At 37.5% G+C, this 16,763-nt stretch overlaps 1 protein-coding gene across 3 annotated transcripts in view; it reads right to left on the bottom strand.

Annotated features, from left to right (window-relative positions):
- Window positions 1–1,457: 1,457 nt before the first annotated feature.
- CARF (calcium responsive transcription factor) overlaps window positions 1,458–16,763 on the bottom strand; it is a 106,166-nt gene continuing 90,860 nt past the window's right edge. Inside the window, exons 17-18 of one of the 3 annotated variants that reach the window (XR_006383771.1) lie at window positions 7,541–7,725; window positions 1,458–1,486 (exon numbers count right to left, since the gene is read on the bottom strand). Coding sequence is in view for 1 of the 3 variants with exons in the window: in XM_044241343.1 (XP_044097278.1) it covers window positions 7,675–7,725 (51 nt within the window). In the remaining 2 variants the exon portion in view is untranslated. Of the gene's footprint in view, window positions 1,487–7,410; window positions 7,726–16,763 lie in introns of those variants that run through there. The other 2 variants (XM_044241343.1, XR_006383766.1) reach the window with 2 other exon arrangements.

The raw sequence follows: 16,763 nt of genomic DNA, 5'->3' as shown, positions 1-16,763 counted from the left end.
AACACATAATTGAATGTATTATTGATATTATTTTAAATAATTGTTAGAGCATTGAAAAATAAAAGGTTTTATCTTCACTTATTCTTTCTCTGATGTTCTTCTTCTCTTTACATAGATTGGAGTTGCTGACCTATATCTTTTTTCTTCTCTCTGAAAAACAATTTTTTTTTAAGAGAGACAGAGAATGAGCTGGGGAGAAGGGCAGAGAAGGGGGGGGAACCTTAAGCACGCTCCATACCCAGCCTGGAACCTGACACAGGGCTCAAGCTAACAACCCTGAGATCATGACCCAAGCCAAAATCAAGAATGGGACACTTAGTCGACTAAGCCACCCAGGTGCTCCTCTGAAGAACTATCAACATTGCTTGGAAGGCAAGAATTTCCCTTAATTTTTTTTTATTATTTATGTATTTTGTCTAAGAAAGGCTTTATTTCTACCTCCTTCATTTCTTTTAAATTTTATTTTTTCAGTGTTCCAAGATTCATTGTTTATGCCACACCCAGTGCTCCATGCAATACGTTCCCTCCATAATACCCACCACCAGGCTCACCCAACTCCCCATCTCCCTCCCCTCTAAAACCCTCAGTTTGTTTCTCAGAGTCCACAGTCTCTCATGGTTCATCTCCCCTGCTGATTTCCCCCAACTCACTTCTCCTCTCCTTCTCCCAATCTCCTCCATGTTATTCTTTATGTTCCTCAAGTAAGTGAAACCATATGATAATTGACTCTCTGCTTGGCTTATTTCACTCAGCATAATCTCGTCCAGTCCCATCCATGTTGATAAAAAGTTGGGTATTCATCCTTTCTGATGGAGGCATAAAATTCCATTGTATATATGGACCATATCTTCTTTATCCATTCATTTGTTGTAGGGCATCTTGTCTCTGTGGCCATTGCTGCTATGAACATTGGGGTACTGATGGCCCTTCTTTTCACTACCACTTTACACCAGTTAGAATGGCCAAAATTAACAATACAGGAAACAAGTATTGGAGAGCATGTGGAGAAAGGGGAACCCTCTACCCTCTTACACTGTTGGTGGGAATGCAAGTTGGTGCAGCCACTTTGGAAAACAGTGTGGCGATTCCTCAAAAAATTAAAAATAGAGCTACTCTATGACCCTGCAATTGCACTACTGGGTATTTACCCCCTTCATTTTTGAAGGATAATTTCAAAAGGTACAGAATTCTAGGTAGGTGTTTTTACTCTCAGTACTTTAAATAATTCACTCCACTCTTTATTTGCTCAAATGATTTCTGAAAAGTAGTCAGACATAATTTTTATCTTTGCTTCTCTATAACTAGGTACTTTTCCCCCTTGGCTTCTTTCAAGATTTTTCTCTTATCTTTGGGAAGCCTGGGTGGCTCAGTTGGTTAAGCATTTGCCTTCAGCTCAGGTCATGATCCCAGAGTCCTGGGATTGAGTCCCACATTAAGCTTCTTGTTTTCACTCTTTCTGCTGCTCCCCTTGCTTCTTGTGCTTGCTCTGAAAAATAAATAAAATCATAAAAAAATTTTTTTTCTCTATCTTTGATATCTTTGATGTTCTAATATTTGACTATGATATGTCTAGGTGTAGCTTTTTGGGGCATTTATCCTACTTGGTGTTCTCTCAGATTCCTGGAACTGTGATTTGGTGTCTGTCCTTCCTTCGGGGAAATTTTCAGACTTTATCACTTCAAATATTTCTTCTGTTCCTTTTTTCTCCTCTGCTGTGCCCATTACATATGCTGCACTCTCTGTAGTTTTTCCACAGGTCTTGGCTATTCTGTTTTTATTTTTTCAGTTTTTTTCCTGTTTGTGTTTCCATCTTGGAAGTTTCTGTTAACATATCCTTAAGCCCGAAGAGTGTTTTCTCCACTGTGTCCAGTCTACTGATAAAAGTCATTCTTCATGTCTGTTATAATGCTTTTTTTTTTTTAAAGATTTTATTTATTTGACAGAGAAAGAGGGAGAGATCCCAAGTAGGCAGAGAGAGAGAGGGGAAGCAGGCTCCCCGCTGAGCAGAGAGCAAGATGCGGGGTTCCATCCCAGGACCCTGAGATCATGACCTGAGCTGAAGGCAGAGCTTAACCCACCGAGCCATCCAGGCGCCCCTGTTATAGTGCTTTTGATCTGTAGCACTTTTTCTTGAATCTCAGAATTTCCATCTCTCGGTGTACACTATCCATCTCTTCTTGCGTGCTGTTGAACTTATTGTAGCCACTAGCATATTAATCATAATTGTCTTAAATTCCTTGTATGATAATTCTCAACATCCCTGCCATATATGAGTCTGGCTCTGATCCTTATCCTGTCTCTTCAAACTGTGTTTTCTGCCTTTAAGTATGCCTTATAAGTTTTTGATAAGCAGACAGGATGTGCAACGTAAAAGGAACTGCAATGAACAGGCCTTCAGTAGTGACGTGGGAAGATGTTAGGATACAGGAAGCTTTCTACAGTCCTATGATTAGGTCTCAGTCTCTTAGTGAGACTGTGTTTGTGAACTGTGAACTTCAGGAGTGTTTCCCAGCTTTTCCCCCACTCAAATGGGAAAGGAAGGCTCAAGTAGGATGGAGTTGGGTATTTTCCTGACTCCTGATCAGTAAAGCTCTGGTAAAATAGCTTCTCTTGATGCCAGGTCTTGTTAAAAAGAACAGAATGCTCTGGTTACTTGAAATGGTTCCTTTTCCTCTTCCCGTACCGGAAGCATGAGGGGATTTTTCTCTAATATTTACTCTGAGAACTTCGTCAAGCTCCTAGAAATTGTGCCGCCTGCCCATGACTGGGACCCTCTAAATTTTTTAACTCTCAGACTTACCCACTTTGAGCCTCCAGCAGTTCATCAATTATAGTTTAGGTTTTTGCATCACAGTCTGGGTCCCTAGTGAAGATTCTGTGAAGGATTTCTGCTCTGATAACTTGCAAATCTCATATTCACCTGTCTCTTCAGTTTTGGGAGTACTGTTTTGCCCTGTGACTTCACATCTCTGATGGAGCTAAGTAGAACTGAGTTTTCAGTTTGTTTGGCATTTTACTTGGTATTAGGATAGAGTGAGAACTTTTTTTTTTTTTAAGATTTTCTTTCTTTCTTTCTTTGGCAGAGAGAGACATAGCAAGAGAGGGAACACAAGCAGGGGGCGTGGGAGAGAGAGAAGCAGGCCTCCGACCACGAAGGGAGTCTGATGTGGGGGTCTATCCCAGGACCCCAGGATCGTGACCTGAGCTGAAGGCTGACACGTAACAACTGAACACCCAGGTGCCCTGTGGCTTTAAAGATCTTTACATGCTGAACCAGAAACTGGAAGTCTAGTCCTTATCTTTGTGGTAGGTACCATGACGTTGTTTAAGCTTCAGGGTCAGACATGTAAAGACAAATGCTCTAATTATGATTGCACTGATTAGAATATAGGTAATTCCAAAGTCTCTTAGCCACCCATCTACCATTCTTTTATTAAGGTACATTATTTTATGTATTCTCCTTCAGAGTCACAAAACTAAGGGTGCTTGGCTGGCGCAGTTGGCAGACCATGTGGCTCTTGATCCCAGGGTTGTGAGGTTTTTAAAAAGATTTTATTTACTTGAGAAAGGGGCGGGGGGAGGAGCAGAGGGAGAGGGACAAGCAAACTCAGCACCGAGCGTGGAGCCCAATGCGGGGCTTGATCCCAGGACTCTGAGATCACAGCCTGATCCCAAACCAAGAGTTGGACGCTCAACCAACTGAGCCACCCAGGTGCTCCTCGGGGTCATGAGTTTGAGCCCAGGTGTGGCACAAAGTTTACTTAAAATAAAATTTTAAAAAATTAGAATCACAAAACTGGAGAACTGAAAGTTACCTTAGATATCATGTCATTCTATATCTCCATTTTAAATATTGAAAAATCAAGGCTTGATTCTGAATGTAGTGAAGCCTCCAGACCAGCACTGTTCAATAAAAACTTTTGCAATGATGGAAATTTTCCACATTTGTGCTGTTCAGTGCAGTTGCCATTAGCCATACACTGCTACTGAACAACTGCAATGTGACTTGCACAACAGGGAAATTTTTTACTTTTACTTAATTTTAAGTTAAATAGACACCTGTGGCTAATGACTGCCATAATGGACAGTGTAGCTCTAAAGCTAATTTACATGGTAGCAAACAGAGGATAGAAGAATAAATTAAATTACTTGTCTTGCAATGCACCATTTGTGCAGGAACTAGAACTAGAAGCCCGAACTCCTTAATCTTGGACTTTTTTTGACTATATTGTGCTTCTTTTTCAGAGTCCATAAGATGATGAGTTTAAAGCAGGGTTTCTCATCCTCAGTACGATTGACATTTGGACTGGACTAATTTTTTTTTGCCCTGCTCATTGTGGACTGTTTAACAGCATTCCTGGCTTTTACCCAGTAAATGCCAATAGTATCTTTCAGCTAGAACCACCAAAAATGTCCCCAGACAAAGCCATACATCTTGGGGGCAAAACTGGAGGCAAAATCATCCCCAGCTGAGAACCTCAGATTCCCCGGATTTCCTAAGCATGTAAGAAGTCCTTCGGTGTGGGCCTTGGTGGCTCAGTCATGTAAGAGTCTGACTCTTGATTTCCACTCAGGTCAGAGTCTCAGGGCTGTGAGATCAAGCCCCATGTCAGACTCCACACTCAGTGGGGAGTCTGCTTCTCTCCCTCCCCATCTCCCTCTGCTCCTCCTCCCACCTGGGTGTTCTCTCCCTCTCTCTGTCTGAAATAACCCTTTAAAAATAAATAAATAGGGGCACCTGGGTGGCTCAGTGGGTTAGGCCTCTGCCTTCGGCTCAGGTCATGATCTCAGGGTCCTGGGATCGAGCCTCACGTCGGTCTCTTTGCTCAGCGGGGAGCCTGCTTCTCCCTCTCTCTCTGCCTGCCTCTCTGCCTACTTGTGATCTCTGTCTGTCAAATAAATAAATAAAATCTTTAAATAAATAAATAAATAAAAGATGTCCTTCAGGATCCCCATAAGAGGAAAGGCAGATGCAAATCAACCGTGCAAATTAACTCAACAGGGCTTCCTATTGGTGGCTACCACTAGAATAGGGACAAAAATCAAGTACGCATAGTAGTTGGTTGAATGTTTACTATGTACATAATACAACGTGCTTTACATATTTTATCTCTAATTCTCAAACTAACATTGCAAAGCAAAAGGAATTCTCTTCATTTTACAGATTAGATAACTGTAGTTCAAGGAAGTTTAACTGGTACAAGGTCACAGAGCAGGCTAGCAAAAGAGAAATGCAAAATTCATATATATTAGTTATAACTGAATTTTACACCAATGTTATTTTCTACTTAGGTCTATGTCTCTCTAACAACCTCTTTAGCACTCAAGATGGAAGAGCCAGGGCGCCTGGGTGGCTCAGTGGGTTGAGCCACTGCTTTCGGCTCAGGTCATGATCTCAGGGTCCTGGGATCGAGTCCCGCATTGGGCTCTCTGCTCGGCGGGGAGCCTGCTTCCCTCTCTCACTCTCTGCCTGCCTCTCCATCTACTTGTGATTTCTCTCTGTCAAGTAAATAAAATAAATCTTTAAAAAAAAAAAAAAGATGGAAGAGCCAGATCAGAAACATAAGACAGAGAAAGGAATATAAATAGAATAAAGAGAATTCTTAAAGGGTGGGGACATTTAGTGGACAGATGTGCAGGGAGATACCACCAAGTGATTACTACAATTAAGGAAGGAAGTGGTACCCGAACTAGATCTTGAAAGAATGTCAGAAAAAGGAAAAAGAAGTCTGAAAAGAGTATGCTTAAGAATTGACTCCCAAGAATTTTCCAAGGAAATTCTCCTCTGAATTTTGAAGAGATCATGATTTACTTGAGCAGTCTAACTAGGGTGGAAGAAGGAAGAAGATGAGGTTGGGAACATAAAGGTTGCAACTAGTTCACATTGAGTCCTGAATGCTGATTCAATTATCTAGATTTCATTCCATGTCAAATGAGAGCTTTAAAGCAAGGCCCTCAGAAGATTAAAATTTCATTTGTTGTCCTAGACCTTGTGATATCTTTCCCAAGGCAACATGTAATCCTATATTCTTCTTAACACACAGAATACAGTAATTAAAATTCAGTTGAAACATGAAAGAAAACCACTTCACTTTCATCTATAATGAACATTCTATGGTAGCTGGGAAGTTAATTGAAAGTTAAGACTTCCATAGTGTACAGTAGAGGAAAAAAAATCTTTAATCAAGAATAAAAAAGAAAAAAAGAAATTACAGGAAAAATTTACTTGTAAATTAACATTTTCTCATTTTAAATTATTATTTCCTTTTACTTAAATGTGAAGAAAAGAAAATTTTGAGATTAGGAGAGGGTTCTTTTTCTAAGAAAGCAGCTTTTTTTGAAACCCAATTGCTCTAATTCAAATACAAGTTAATGAATATCTGAGATCTGTTGTTACATATCAAGTATTATTTCTTTCTTACATCAATACAATAAGAATTTAAAAGAGAATAAAAGGCACCTGGCTGACTCTTGATCTTGGGGTTGTTAAGTTTGAGCCCCGCTTTGGGCATAGAGATTAATTAAAAATAAAATCTTGGGGTGCCTGGGTTGCTCAGTGGGTTGAGCCTCTGCCTTCCACTCGGGTCATGATCTCAGGGTTCAGGGATCAAGCCTCACATCAGGCTCTCTGCTCAATGGGGAGCCTGTTTCCCCCTCTCTCTCTGCCTGCCTCTCTGCCTACTTGTGATCCCTTTCTCTGTCAAATAAATAAATAAAATCTTCTTTAAAAATAATAAAATAAAATCTTAAAATAGAAAAGAAAAAAACCTCCATGTAATCTCTATCCCATATGTGTGGTACAACCATACATCTCAATTACTTTTTTCCCCTACATTCTTCATAGTAAGTAAAGAACATGTGATATTTCTGACATTAATCTAGTAGCATTCTTAGGAACTACATCTGGCACTAGTTTTCAGTTTTTTTGGATAATTCTTTTGATTTGTATATTCATTTATTTATTGGCTTTTATTTTTTGTTTGAGTAATAATAAAGTACATTAATAATTATCAGCTTATTTGGAATTAAGGTTATAAGATCTATAGTGTTGGAGGTAAAGCACTATGACTCATATGACTTTACTTTCCCATATTACAACAAAATTTTAATAGTAATCAAAAAGGATGGGGCACCTGGGTGGCTCAGTCGTTAAGCTCTGTCTTCAGCTCAGGTCATGATCCCAGGGTCCTGGGTTAGAGCCCCATGTCAGGCGCCCTGTTCAGCCTGCTTCTCCCTCTCCTGCTTCCCTGCTTGTGTTCCCTCTCTTGCTGTCTCTCTCTCCTGCTTCCCTGCTTGTGTTCCCTCTCTTGCTGTCTCTCTCTCTTCATCAAATAAATAAATAAATAAATAAATAAATAAAATCTTAAAAAAAAAAGGTGACATTTTTAAAAAATCCGAGATTGAGTAGTTCCTACTTAAATTGATAGTTTGACACATATTAAAGGCAGTCAACTCAACAATGATTAAAACATGAAATGCTTCACAGTTTTTAAAAGACATTTCTGAAAAAAGTTATATATTTTTACTTACTTCACCTTACCTATTTTATTATAATGGATTTAATTAAGGGGAAAGATCTTTGTTTACTGAGCATTATATTCTCATATTTATCTCCAAAAGGATCATTAGCTTTTGTTTCTCACATGATTCATCATGGTGAAACACATTAGCAGATCAAGAAGATGATGGTTTCCAGCTGTGAATTAGCAGATGGAAAATAGTGCCCTGAAGAAATAAGCACAAATGAAAGAAAAGCTTATTTCAATACAAATCAAGAGGGAGAGCAGCAAATTAAAGAAAAAATGTCTCAATTTAGTTTTTAGGTTTCCAGATGAGAAATCAAGCAGCCTCTGTAGAGAACATATCCCCATCTGAATAATTTCACAAACAGAAATGGCATACAAGTCTACTTTTCCAATTATATCTTCTCACTATTTACGGTTAACCACTCAGTCTTATTAAAGGTTTTCTGATGTTTTATTAATATTTTATTACCAAAAAAAGAGGACCACTAAGGGTGGTGTAGGATGGGGAATTATTATTTAATGGTTATAGAGTTAAAGTTAGAGATGATGAAAAAGTTCTGGAGATGGATAGTGGTGATGGTTGCACAACAGTGTGAATGTACTGAATGGTGATGAACTGTACACTTTAAAATAGTTAAAATGGTAAACCTCTCCTTATGTATAGTTTATCATTAGAGAGAGGTGCAGTTGTTCCACTTGACTGGGATATGGACAAAGGGCAAGAATTCTAAAAGCCAGTTAGGACATTTTGTGTAATATTTTATCCATTATGAATTTTATTTCTCATCAGTCAGCTGTAATAACTATTAAAAAACAATAGAGGTTATAGAAGTGATTATAAATTCCAGAGACCTGAGTGACCAGTAACTGACCAGCTGAGTCAGCATATGATTACTAAAAGACAGCAACTTCCTTTCCCTTTTAGCTTCCTGATCCCCCCTTTACAGATTTTGCTTTAAAGTGATGTCTTGATAATTTCCAGTCTTGCCAGCTTCCTAGGCTGTGCTTCTAGGAATCCTATTATCTTTCTGTCTCTCCACTCCTATTTTGAACTACCCGTTTAAATTAAGGGGTGGGGGTGGGGAGTAGAGTAGACTAATGTAACACAGATACAAAATGCAGCGGATTAAGTAAGACAGGAATTTAAAGCATTCTCTTGTAACAGTCTTAAGGGAGGAAAACTGTCCAGGTAATAGGCAACTTCATTCCACAAAGACTTAAGGACCATAGTTCTCCCCTTCTCACTGCTCTTCCAGCCCCCAGGATGCTGTCCTCATTAATCAGCTTATAGAAAGGAACAGAGTGGAAATGAAAGACCAGTTCCTCCTAGATAACATAGAAGTTGCACTCACCTCTCATATTCCATGAGCAAGACCTTAGTCAACACCTATATCTAGCTGGAAAGGATCCTGGAAAATTCTATTTCACACTAGGAATCCATATGTCTAGCTAATACTATGAGATGGATTTGGGGAGAACAACTTGCAGTTTGCCATACGACTCTAATTCCCAATGTCATCAGGATGACTGAACATGGCTTGTTTGATTCTCTTACTATCTCCAGAGACTAAAAACTATTAAGTTGCACCTATCACAACATTCTTCTGAAAGGTTCCTATCTATGGTCTTTTTATTCTACAATTCTTATATAACGAACCGTCTTAAAACTTAGTGGTGCCCCTCAAAGGCATTATGTTCAGTGAAATAAGAAAGAGAAAGAGAAACACTGTATGATCTCTCTTATATGTGGAATCTAAAAAAAATTTTTTTTTAATAAATAAAAAACAAGCTCATAGATACAGAGGATGGATTGATGGTTGCCAGAGACAGGGTTGAGGGGTGGAAGAAATGGATGAATTGTTGTTGTTTTTGTTTAAATAAATGAAATAAAAAATAAATATTTGGAAAGATCATCAGATATCTTAAAATTTGAGTAAAATTTCTCCTCCTTTTAGCCAACTTTGTGTCATTATGTGTAAATATGTGTGATCCAGAGACAACCATGACAACTCAGGGTGCATTTCCCCCCATTTTTCCAAATGTATTCAATGATGCAAGTATATTTTTTAACAAAATACAATTATGCTATGCATTAAAAAAACTTAGTAAAACTTAAGTTTACATAAAGCAACCATTCGGGGCACATGGGTGGCTCAGTGGGTTAAGCATCTGCCTTCGGCTCAGGTCAAGGATCTCAGGGTCCTGGGATCAAGCCCCGCATCAGGCTCTCTGCTCAGTGGGGAGCCTGCTTCCTCCCCTCTCTCTGTCTGCCTGCCTCTCTGCCTACTTGTGATCTCTGTCAAGTAAATAAATAAAATCTTTAAAAAAGAAAAAAAAAAGAAAGGATGCTGTATTTCATCAAAATTTTTTTTCTGCATCTATTGAGAGGACCATATGGTTCTTGTCCTTTCTTTTATTTATGTATTGTATCACATTGGTTGATATGTGGATGTTCAACTACCCTTGCAGGCCAGGAATAAATCCCACTTGGCTGTGGTGAATACTCCTTTTAATGTACTGTTGGATTTATTGGCTAGTACCTTGGTAAGAATTTTTGCATCCATGTTCATCAGGGATATTGGCCTACAACTCTCCTTTTTGGTGGGGTCTTTATCTGGTTTTGGAAGGAAGGTTAATCCTGGCTTCCTAGAAAGAATTTGGAAGTTTTCCTTCCATTTCTCCTTTCCTTTCTTTGTGGTTTTTTTTTTTTTTTTTTTTTTTTTTTTTGGTAACAGCTTCAGAAAAATGGGTATTAACTCTTTTTTAAACATTTGGTAGAATTCCTCTGGGATGCATCTGGCCCTGGACTCTTGTTTGTTGGGAGATTTTTTTTTTCTTTTCTTTTCTTTTTTTTTTTAACTAACATATAATGTCTTATTTGCCCCAGGGCACAGGTCTCTGAATCATACGTCTTACACAATTCACAGCACTCATTATAACACATACCTTCCCCAATGTCCATAACCTAGCCACCCTATCCCTACCCACCCCCAACCCCCTACTGAGAGATTTTTTACTACTACTTCAATTCCCTTGCTGGCTATGGGTTGTTCACGTTTTCTATTTCTCCCTGATTCAGTTTTGGTAGTTCATACTTTTCTAGGAAAGCATCCATTTCTTCCAGATTGCCTAATTTGTTGGCATATATTTGCTCATAATATGTTCTTATAATTGTATTTCTTCAGTGTTGATTGTCATCTCTCGTTTCACTCATGATTTTATCTGGGTCCTTTCTCTTTCTCTCTGTCTCTGTCTCTCTCTCTCTCTTTTTTGATAAGTCTGGCCAGGGGTTTTTTGATCTTATTAATTCCTTTAAAGAACCAGCTCCTAGTTTCGTTGATCTGTTCTACTGTTCTTTTGGCTTCTATTTCATTGATTTCTGCTCTAATCTTTATTAATTCTCTTCTCCTTCTGGGTTTAGGCTTTCTTTGCTGTTCTTTCCCTAGTTCTTTCAGGTGTAAGGTTAGGTTGTGTATTTGAGACTTTCCTTGTTTCTTGAGAAGAACCTAAGTTTTTAAATGGGCAAAATATTGGATTGGCCATTCACAGGAAGGGAGATATAAATGGTGAACAAATACTGAAAAGGTACTCAAACTCATTTGCACTTAAGGAAATGAAAATTAAAGTCACAATTTAAAAAACAATAAATATTTATCAGTTTTGAAAAATTAGGAAGTCTGACAACAAAAGATATGAAACTGCAATTATCATACACTGTTAGTGAGAATATACATGGGTACAGTCAGTTTGCAAATCAGTTTGGCAATATCTGGGAAAGCTAAAGATATGTATATCCAATGATCCAACTATCTTTATGTAGCTGGAGAAAATGTGTGCATATGGGCCAGAAGATATGTATGACATGTATCATTTAAACACCAATTTATATAGAAAACAAACTTACGATTACCAGAGGGGAGGAAAGGTAGAGGAATGGGTTAAACAGACAATGGAGATTAAGGAGTATACTTGTAGTCATGAACAAAGAGTGTTATATGGAAGGGTTGAATCACTATATTGTACATCTGAAACTAACACAATGCTGTATGATAACTAACTGTAATTAAAATAAAAACTTAAAAAAACAATCTACACATTTCACATATGTCTCAGACTAAGGGAGGAAAATCATATAATGATCTCAAAAGATATGGTTTGTGACTAAAGTCAACATCTACTCATAAACTCTTGGCAAACTAGAAAAGATCTAAAATCTAGAGAGTTTCAAATGTGTATGAATTACAGAATGTAATGCTTACTTTCCAACTTAAATATCCTTTGAACTATTTGGTTTACAAAATCTAAGACAGGGTATGCCTGGGTGGCTCAGTTGGTTAAGCAGCTGCCTTCAGCTCAGGTCATGATCCCGGCATCCTGGGATGGAGTCCCACATCGGGCTCCTTACTCGGCAGGGAGCCTGCTTCTCCCTCTGCCTGCCATTCTGTCTACCTGTGCTCACTCTCTCTCTGACAAATAAATAAAATCTTTAAAAAAAAAAAAAACAATCTAAGACAGTAGTTCAGTACCAACGTTCCTTAAAAATTGCCCTCAAGGTGTCTGGCCGGCTCATTAGGTAGAGCATGCAACTCTTGATTTTGGGGTTTGAATTTGAGCCCCATGTTGGGTGCAGAACTTATATTAAAAATAAATAAAGAAAGAAAACTTAAATATCATCCCTCTGTTTATCAAATCTTTATAATATCTTTTTAATTAAATATTTTCCTGCAAGATATTTTGAATATCAAGGTAGGTTGCAAATAAAACTAAAGTGTTAATACTACTTTGGAAAAAATATTAGTTCCCACATTAATATATTAATGCATATCCTACTGTCCCTTATCTTTTAATTTACAGACTCTAGATTGGCAGGAAGTATATTCTTCCATGTGGTGAATTCTGATAGTTCATGAATTGTTTGATTTAGAGTTAAATCTGATTTTAACACAGACTTTGGGGTAAAAAGGTCTTGAGTTTAGATCTTTGATTCTTGGCTTCCTAGCTATAGGAAGGATTATATAGCTATATGGCTATAGAATTCTTGGCTTCTTGGCTTCCTAGTTATGTATAATCTTGGGCAATGTACTTAATCTACCTATTTGTTTTTCTTCCATAAAATTGGGATAATAATCCAGGCCAGGTGTGAGGATTAACTGATAAGTACAAAGCATCTGGCACTCAATAAATGTTATTTATTATCATATTTTGGAACCAGCTAAAGTAAATATAAATTAAATTGTTGCCAGGTGAACTTGAGAGACCCCAGGCCCTGGGGCCTCCACCCAACCCATCCCAAAGATGTTGCTGAAGAGCCTTCTTCTCATCACCAGAAAGAATTCAAGGACAGACCTAGGACAGCAAAGGAGCAACACAAGCAGGAAGGTTTATTAAACTGAAAGTATATTCTTGAGATATGAGAGCAGATGAGCTCAATGAGAATGAGAGAGAGAACAAAATCACAAATGAAAGGAGAAATAACAATCAACACCAAGGAAATACAAATACTTATAAGAGAATATGAAAAATTATATGCCAACAAATTGGGACAACCTAGAAGAAATGGATAAATTCCTTAAAACATATAACTTCCCAATACTGAATTAGGAAGAAATAGGAAATTTGAACACATTGATTACCAGCAATGAAATTAAATCATTAATCAAAAAAACTCCCCCAAAACAAATAATTCAGGAGCAGATGTCTTCACAAACGAATTCTACCAAACATTTAAAGAAGAGTTAATATCCATTCTTCTCAAATTATTGCTAAAAAAGAAAAGAGGAAAGAAAACTTCCAAACTCACTCTCTGAGTACAGTATCACCCCGATACCAAAACCAGATAAAGACACCACAAAAGGGACGCCTGGGTGGCTCAGTTGGTTGGACAACTTCCTTTGGCTCACGTCATGATCCCAGAGTCCCAGGATTGAGTCCCGCATCGGGCTCCCAGCTCCACGGGGAGTCTGCTTCTCTCTCTGCCCTTCTCCTCACTCATACTCTCTCTCACTGTCTCTCTCTCAAATAAATAAATAAAATCTTTAAAAAAAAAAAAAGACACCACAATAAAAGAGAACTGCAGGGCAGTATCTCCAATGAACATAGGTACAAATATCCTCAACAAAATATTAGCAAACCAAGACCAACAAAACATTAAAATAATCATTCACCATGATCACATGGCATTTATTCCTTGGATGCAACAGTGGTTCAATATTCCCAAATAAAGCAGTGAGATACAGCACATCATTAAGAAAAAGGATAAAAAAAAAATACGATCAGTTCAATAAGTGCAGAAAAAGCATTTGACAAAGTACAATTTCCATTCATTATAAAAACCCTCAACAAAGTAGGTTTAGAAGGAATATACCTCAACATAATAAAGGTTGTATATGAAAAACCCACAGCTAATATCAACCTCAATGGGGGAAAAATGAGAACTTTCCCCCTATGGTTAGCAACAAGACAAAGAAGCCCATTCTCACCATTTTATTCAACATATGACTGGAAATCCTAGGCACAGCCATCAGACAACAGAAGAAAATAAAAGGCATCCAAATCATTAAGGAAGAAGTAAAACATTCACTATTGCAGATGACATGGTACTATATACAGAAAACTCAAAAGACTCCACTAAAAGAACTACCAGAACTGATACATGACTTCAGTAAAACTGCAAGATACAAAATCAGTGTACAGAAATATGTTGCATTTCTATACACCAATAATGAAGCAGCAGAAAGAGAAATTAAGAAAATAATCCCATTTATAATTGCACTAAAAATAATAAGATACCTAGGTACAAACCTAACCAAAGAGATAAAAAACCTGTACTCTGAAAACTATAAAGCACTGGTAAAAGAAATTGAGGATAACACAAAGAAATGGAAAGACAATCCATGCTCATGGGTTGGAAGAAAAAATACTGTTAAAATGTCATTACTACCCAAGGCAATCTACAGATTTAAAGTATTCCTATCAAAATACCAACAGCACTTCTTTTTTTTTTTTTTTAAAGATTTTATTTATTTATTTGACAGAGAGAGATCACAAGTAGGCAGAGAGGCAGGCAGAGAGAGAGAGAGGAGGAAGCAGGCTCCCTGCTGAGCAGAGAGCCCGATGCGGGACTTGATCCCAGGACCCTGAGATCATGACCTGAGCCAAAAGCAGCGGCTTAACCCACTGAGCCACCCAGGCACCAACAGCACTTCTTAAAGAACTAGAATGAACAATCCTAAAATTTGTATGGAACCACAAAAGACCCTGAATAGCCAAAGCAATTTTGAAAAAGAAAACCAAAGCTCGAAGCATCACAATTCCAGATTTCAAGTTATATTACAAAGCTGTAGTGATCAAAACAGCATGGTACAGGCAGGCACACAAATAGGCACATAGATTAACAGAACAGAATAGAAAACCCAGAAATAAAACCACAACTAATCTTTGACAAAGTAGGCAAGGATATCCAATGAGGAAAAGATAATCTCTTCAACAAATGGTGTTGGAAAAACTGGACAGCTACATGCAAAAGAAACACAACCACCTTCTTACATCGTAGACAAAAATAAACTAAAAATGACTGAAGACCTAAATGTGAGACCTGAAACCATAAAAATCCTAGAAGAGAGAGCAAAGGCAGTAATTTCTCTGACATCAATCATAGCAACATCTTTCTATATATGCCTCCTGAGACAAGGGAAACAAAAGCAAACAAAACAAAACAAAACTGTTGTGAAAAAAAAAAAACAAAAAAAACAAAAAAAAACTGTTGTGACTATATAAAGATAAAGAGCTTCCTTTTGCACAGCAAAGGAAACAGTCAACAAAATGAAAAGGCAACCTACAGAATGGGAGAGGATATTAGCAAATTACATATCCAATCGTTAGTGTTCAAAATATATAAAGAACTTATGTAACTCAACACCTAAAAAAACAAAAACCCGATTAAAAATGGGTAGGAGGCATGAATAGACATTTCTCCAAAGAAGATATACAAATGGCCAAAAGACACATGAAGAGAGGCTCAACCTAACTCATTTTCAGGAAAATGCAAATCAAAACTACAATGAGGTATCACTTCACACCTGTGAGAAGGGATAAAATCAACAACACAAGAAACAACAGGTGTTGGCAAGGATACAAAGAAAGGGAAACCCTCTTACACTATTGATGGGAACACAAACTGGTGCAGTCACTCTGGAGAACAGTATGGAGATTCCTTAAAAAGTTAAAAATATAACTATCCTATGATCCAGCAATCACACTACTAGGTATTTATCCAAAGGATACAAAAATGCTGATTTGAAGGGATATATGCATCCTGATATTTATAGCAGCAATGTCTACAATAGCCAAGATATGGAAAGAGCCCAGATGCCTATCAACAGATTAATGGAAAAAGAAGTGGGGTGTGTGTGTGTGTGTGTGTGTGTGTGTGTAATGAAATATTAATCATCAAAAAGAATGAAATCTTGCCATTTGCAACAACATGGATGGAGCTAGAGAGTATAACACTATGCAAAACAAGTCAGAGAAAGACAAATACCGTATGATTTCACTCATGTGAAATTTAAGAAACAAATCAATCAAAGACGGGAAAAAAGAGACAAATCAAGAAACAGACTGTTAACTATAGAGAAGAAAATGGTGGTTACCAGAGGAGACTGAGGTACGGGGATGGGTAATATAGGCGAAGAGGATGAAAAGGTACACTTATCATGATAAGCACTGAGTAATGTACAAAATTGTTAAATCACTACATTTTACACCTGAGAATAATATAAACTTGTATGCTAACTATACTGGAGTTAAAATAAGATAGAGAGTGAGAGTGAGCATGAAAAAGAAAGAGCAAGTATGGGAGCTTTGACTCTTGGGTTTGGGTTTTTATCTTTTAGTAGAAGCTATTAACTAGGGGGTGGCATATTCATTACTCAGGGCAAGGATCTCTTAGAAGCAGGGTTTGGAGCCTCCTGCTAGAACCTAACTGCCTGCCTAGTCAAACAAAATAAGCAATGGCTTTATGATTCACCATTACTGATAATCTGAATGCTGTATAACTTGGGGAAGGTTATATTTATTGTTGTAAATATTATTATTACTATAAAGTATTAACCAAATATAATAGTACCTAAAGGTAAGATTAATGTAGGAAGTCAGAGGCTAGAGTAGATTTTTATAAATCATGCAATAGTAGCCAATTTTTATAATGTATTCGGTAGTATATTTAATAGTAAATATATT

Source organism: Neovison vison, chromosome 3 (assembly GCF_020171115.1).
Source record: "Neovison vison isolate M4711 chromosome 3, ASM_NN_V1, whole genome shotgun sequence".
In the NCBI taxonomy this organism is placed as follows: Eukaryota; Metazoa; Chordata; class Mammalia; order Carnivora; family Mustelidae; genus Neogale; species Neogale vison.
The sequence above is the reverse complement of the archived record's forward strand: the minus strand, read 5'-3'. Positions and strand labels throughout refer to the sequence as shown.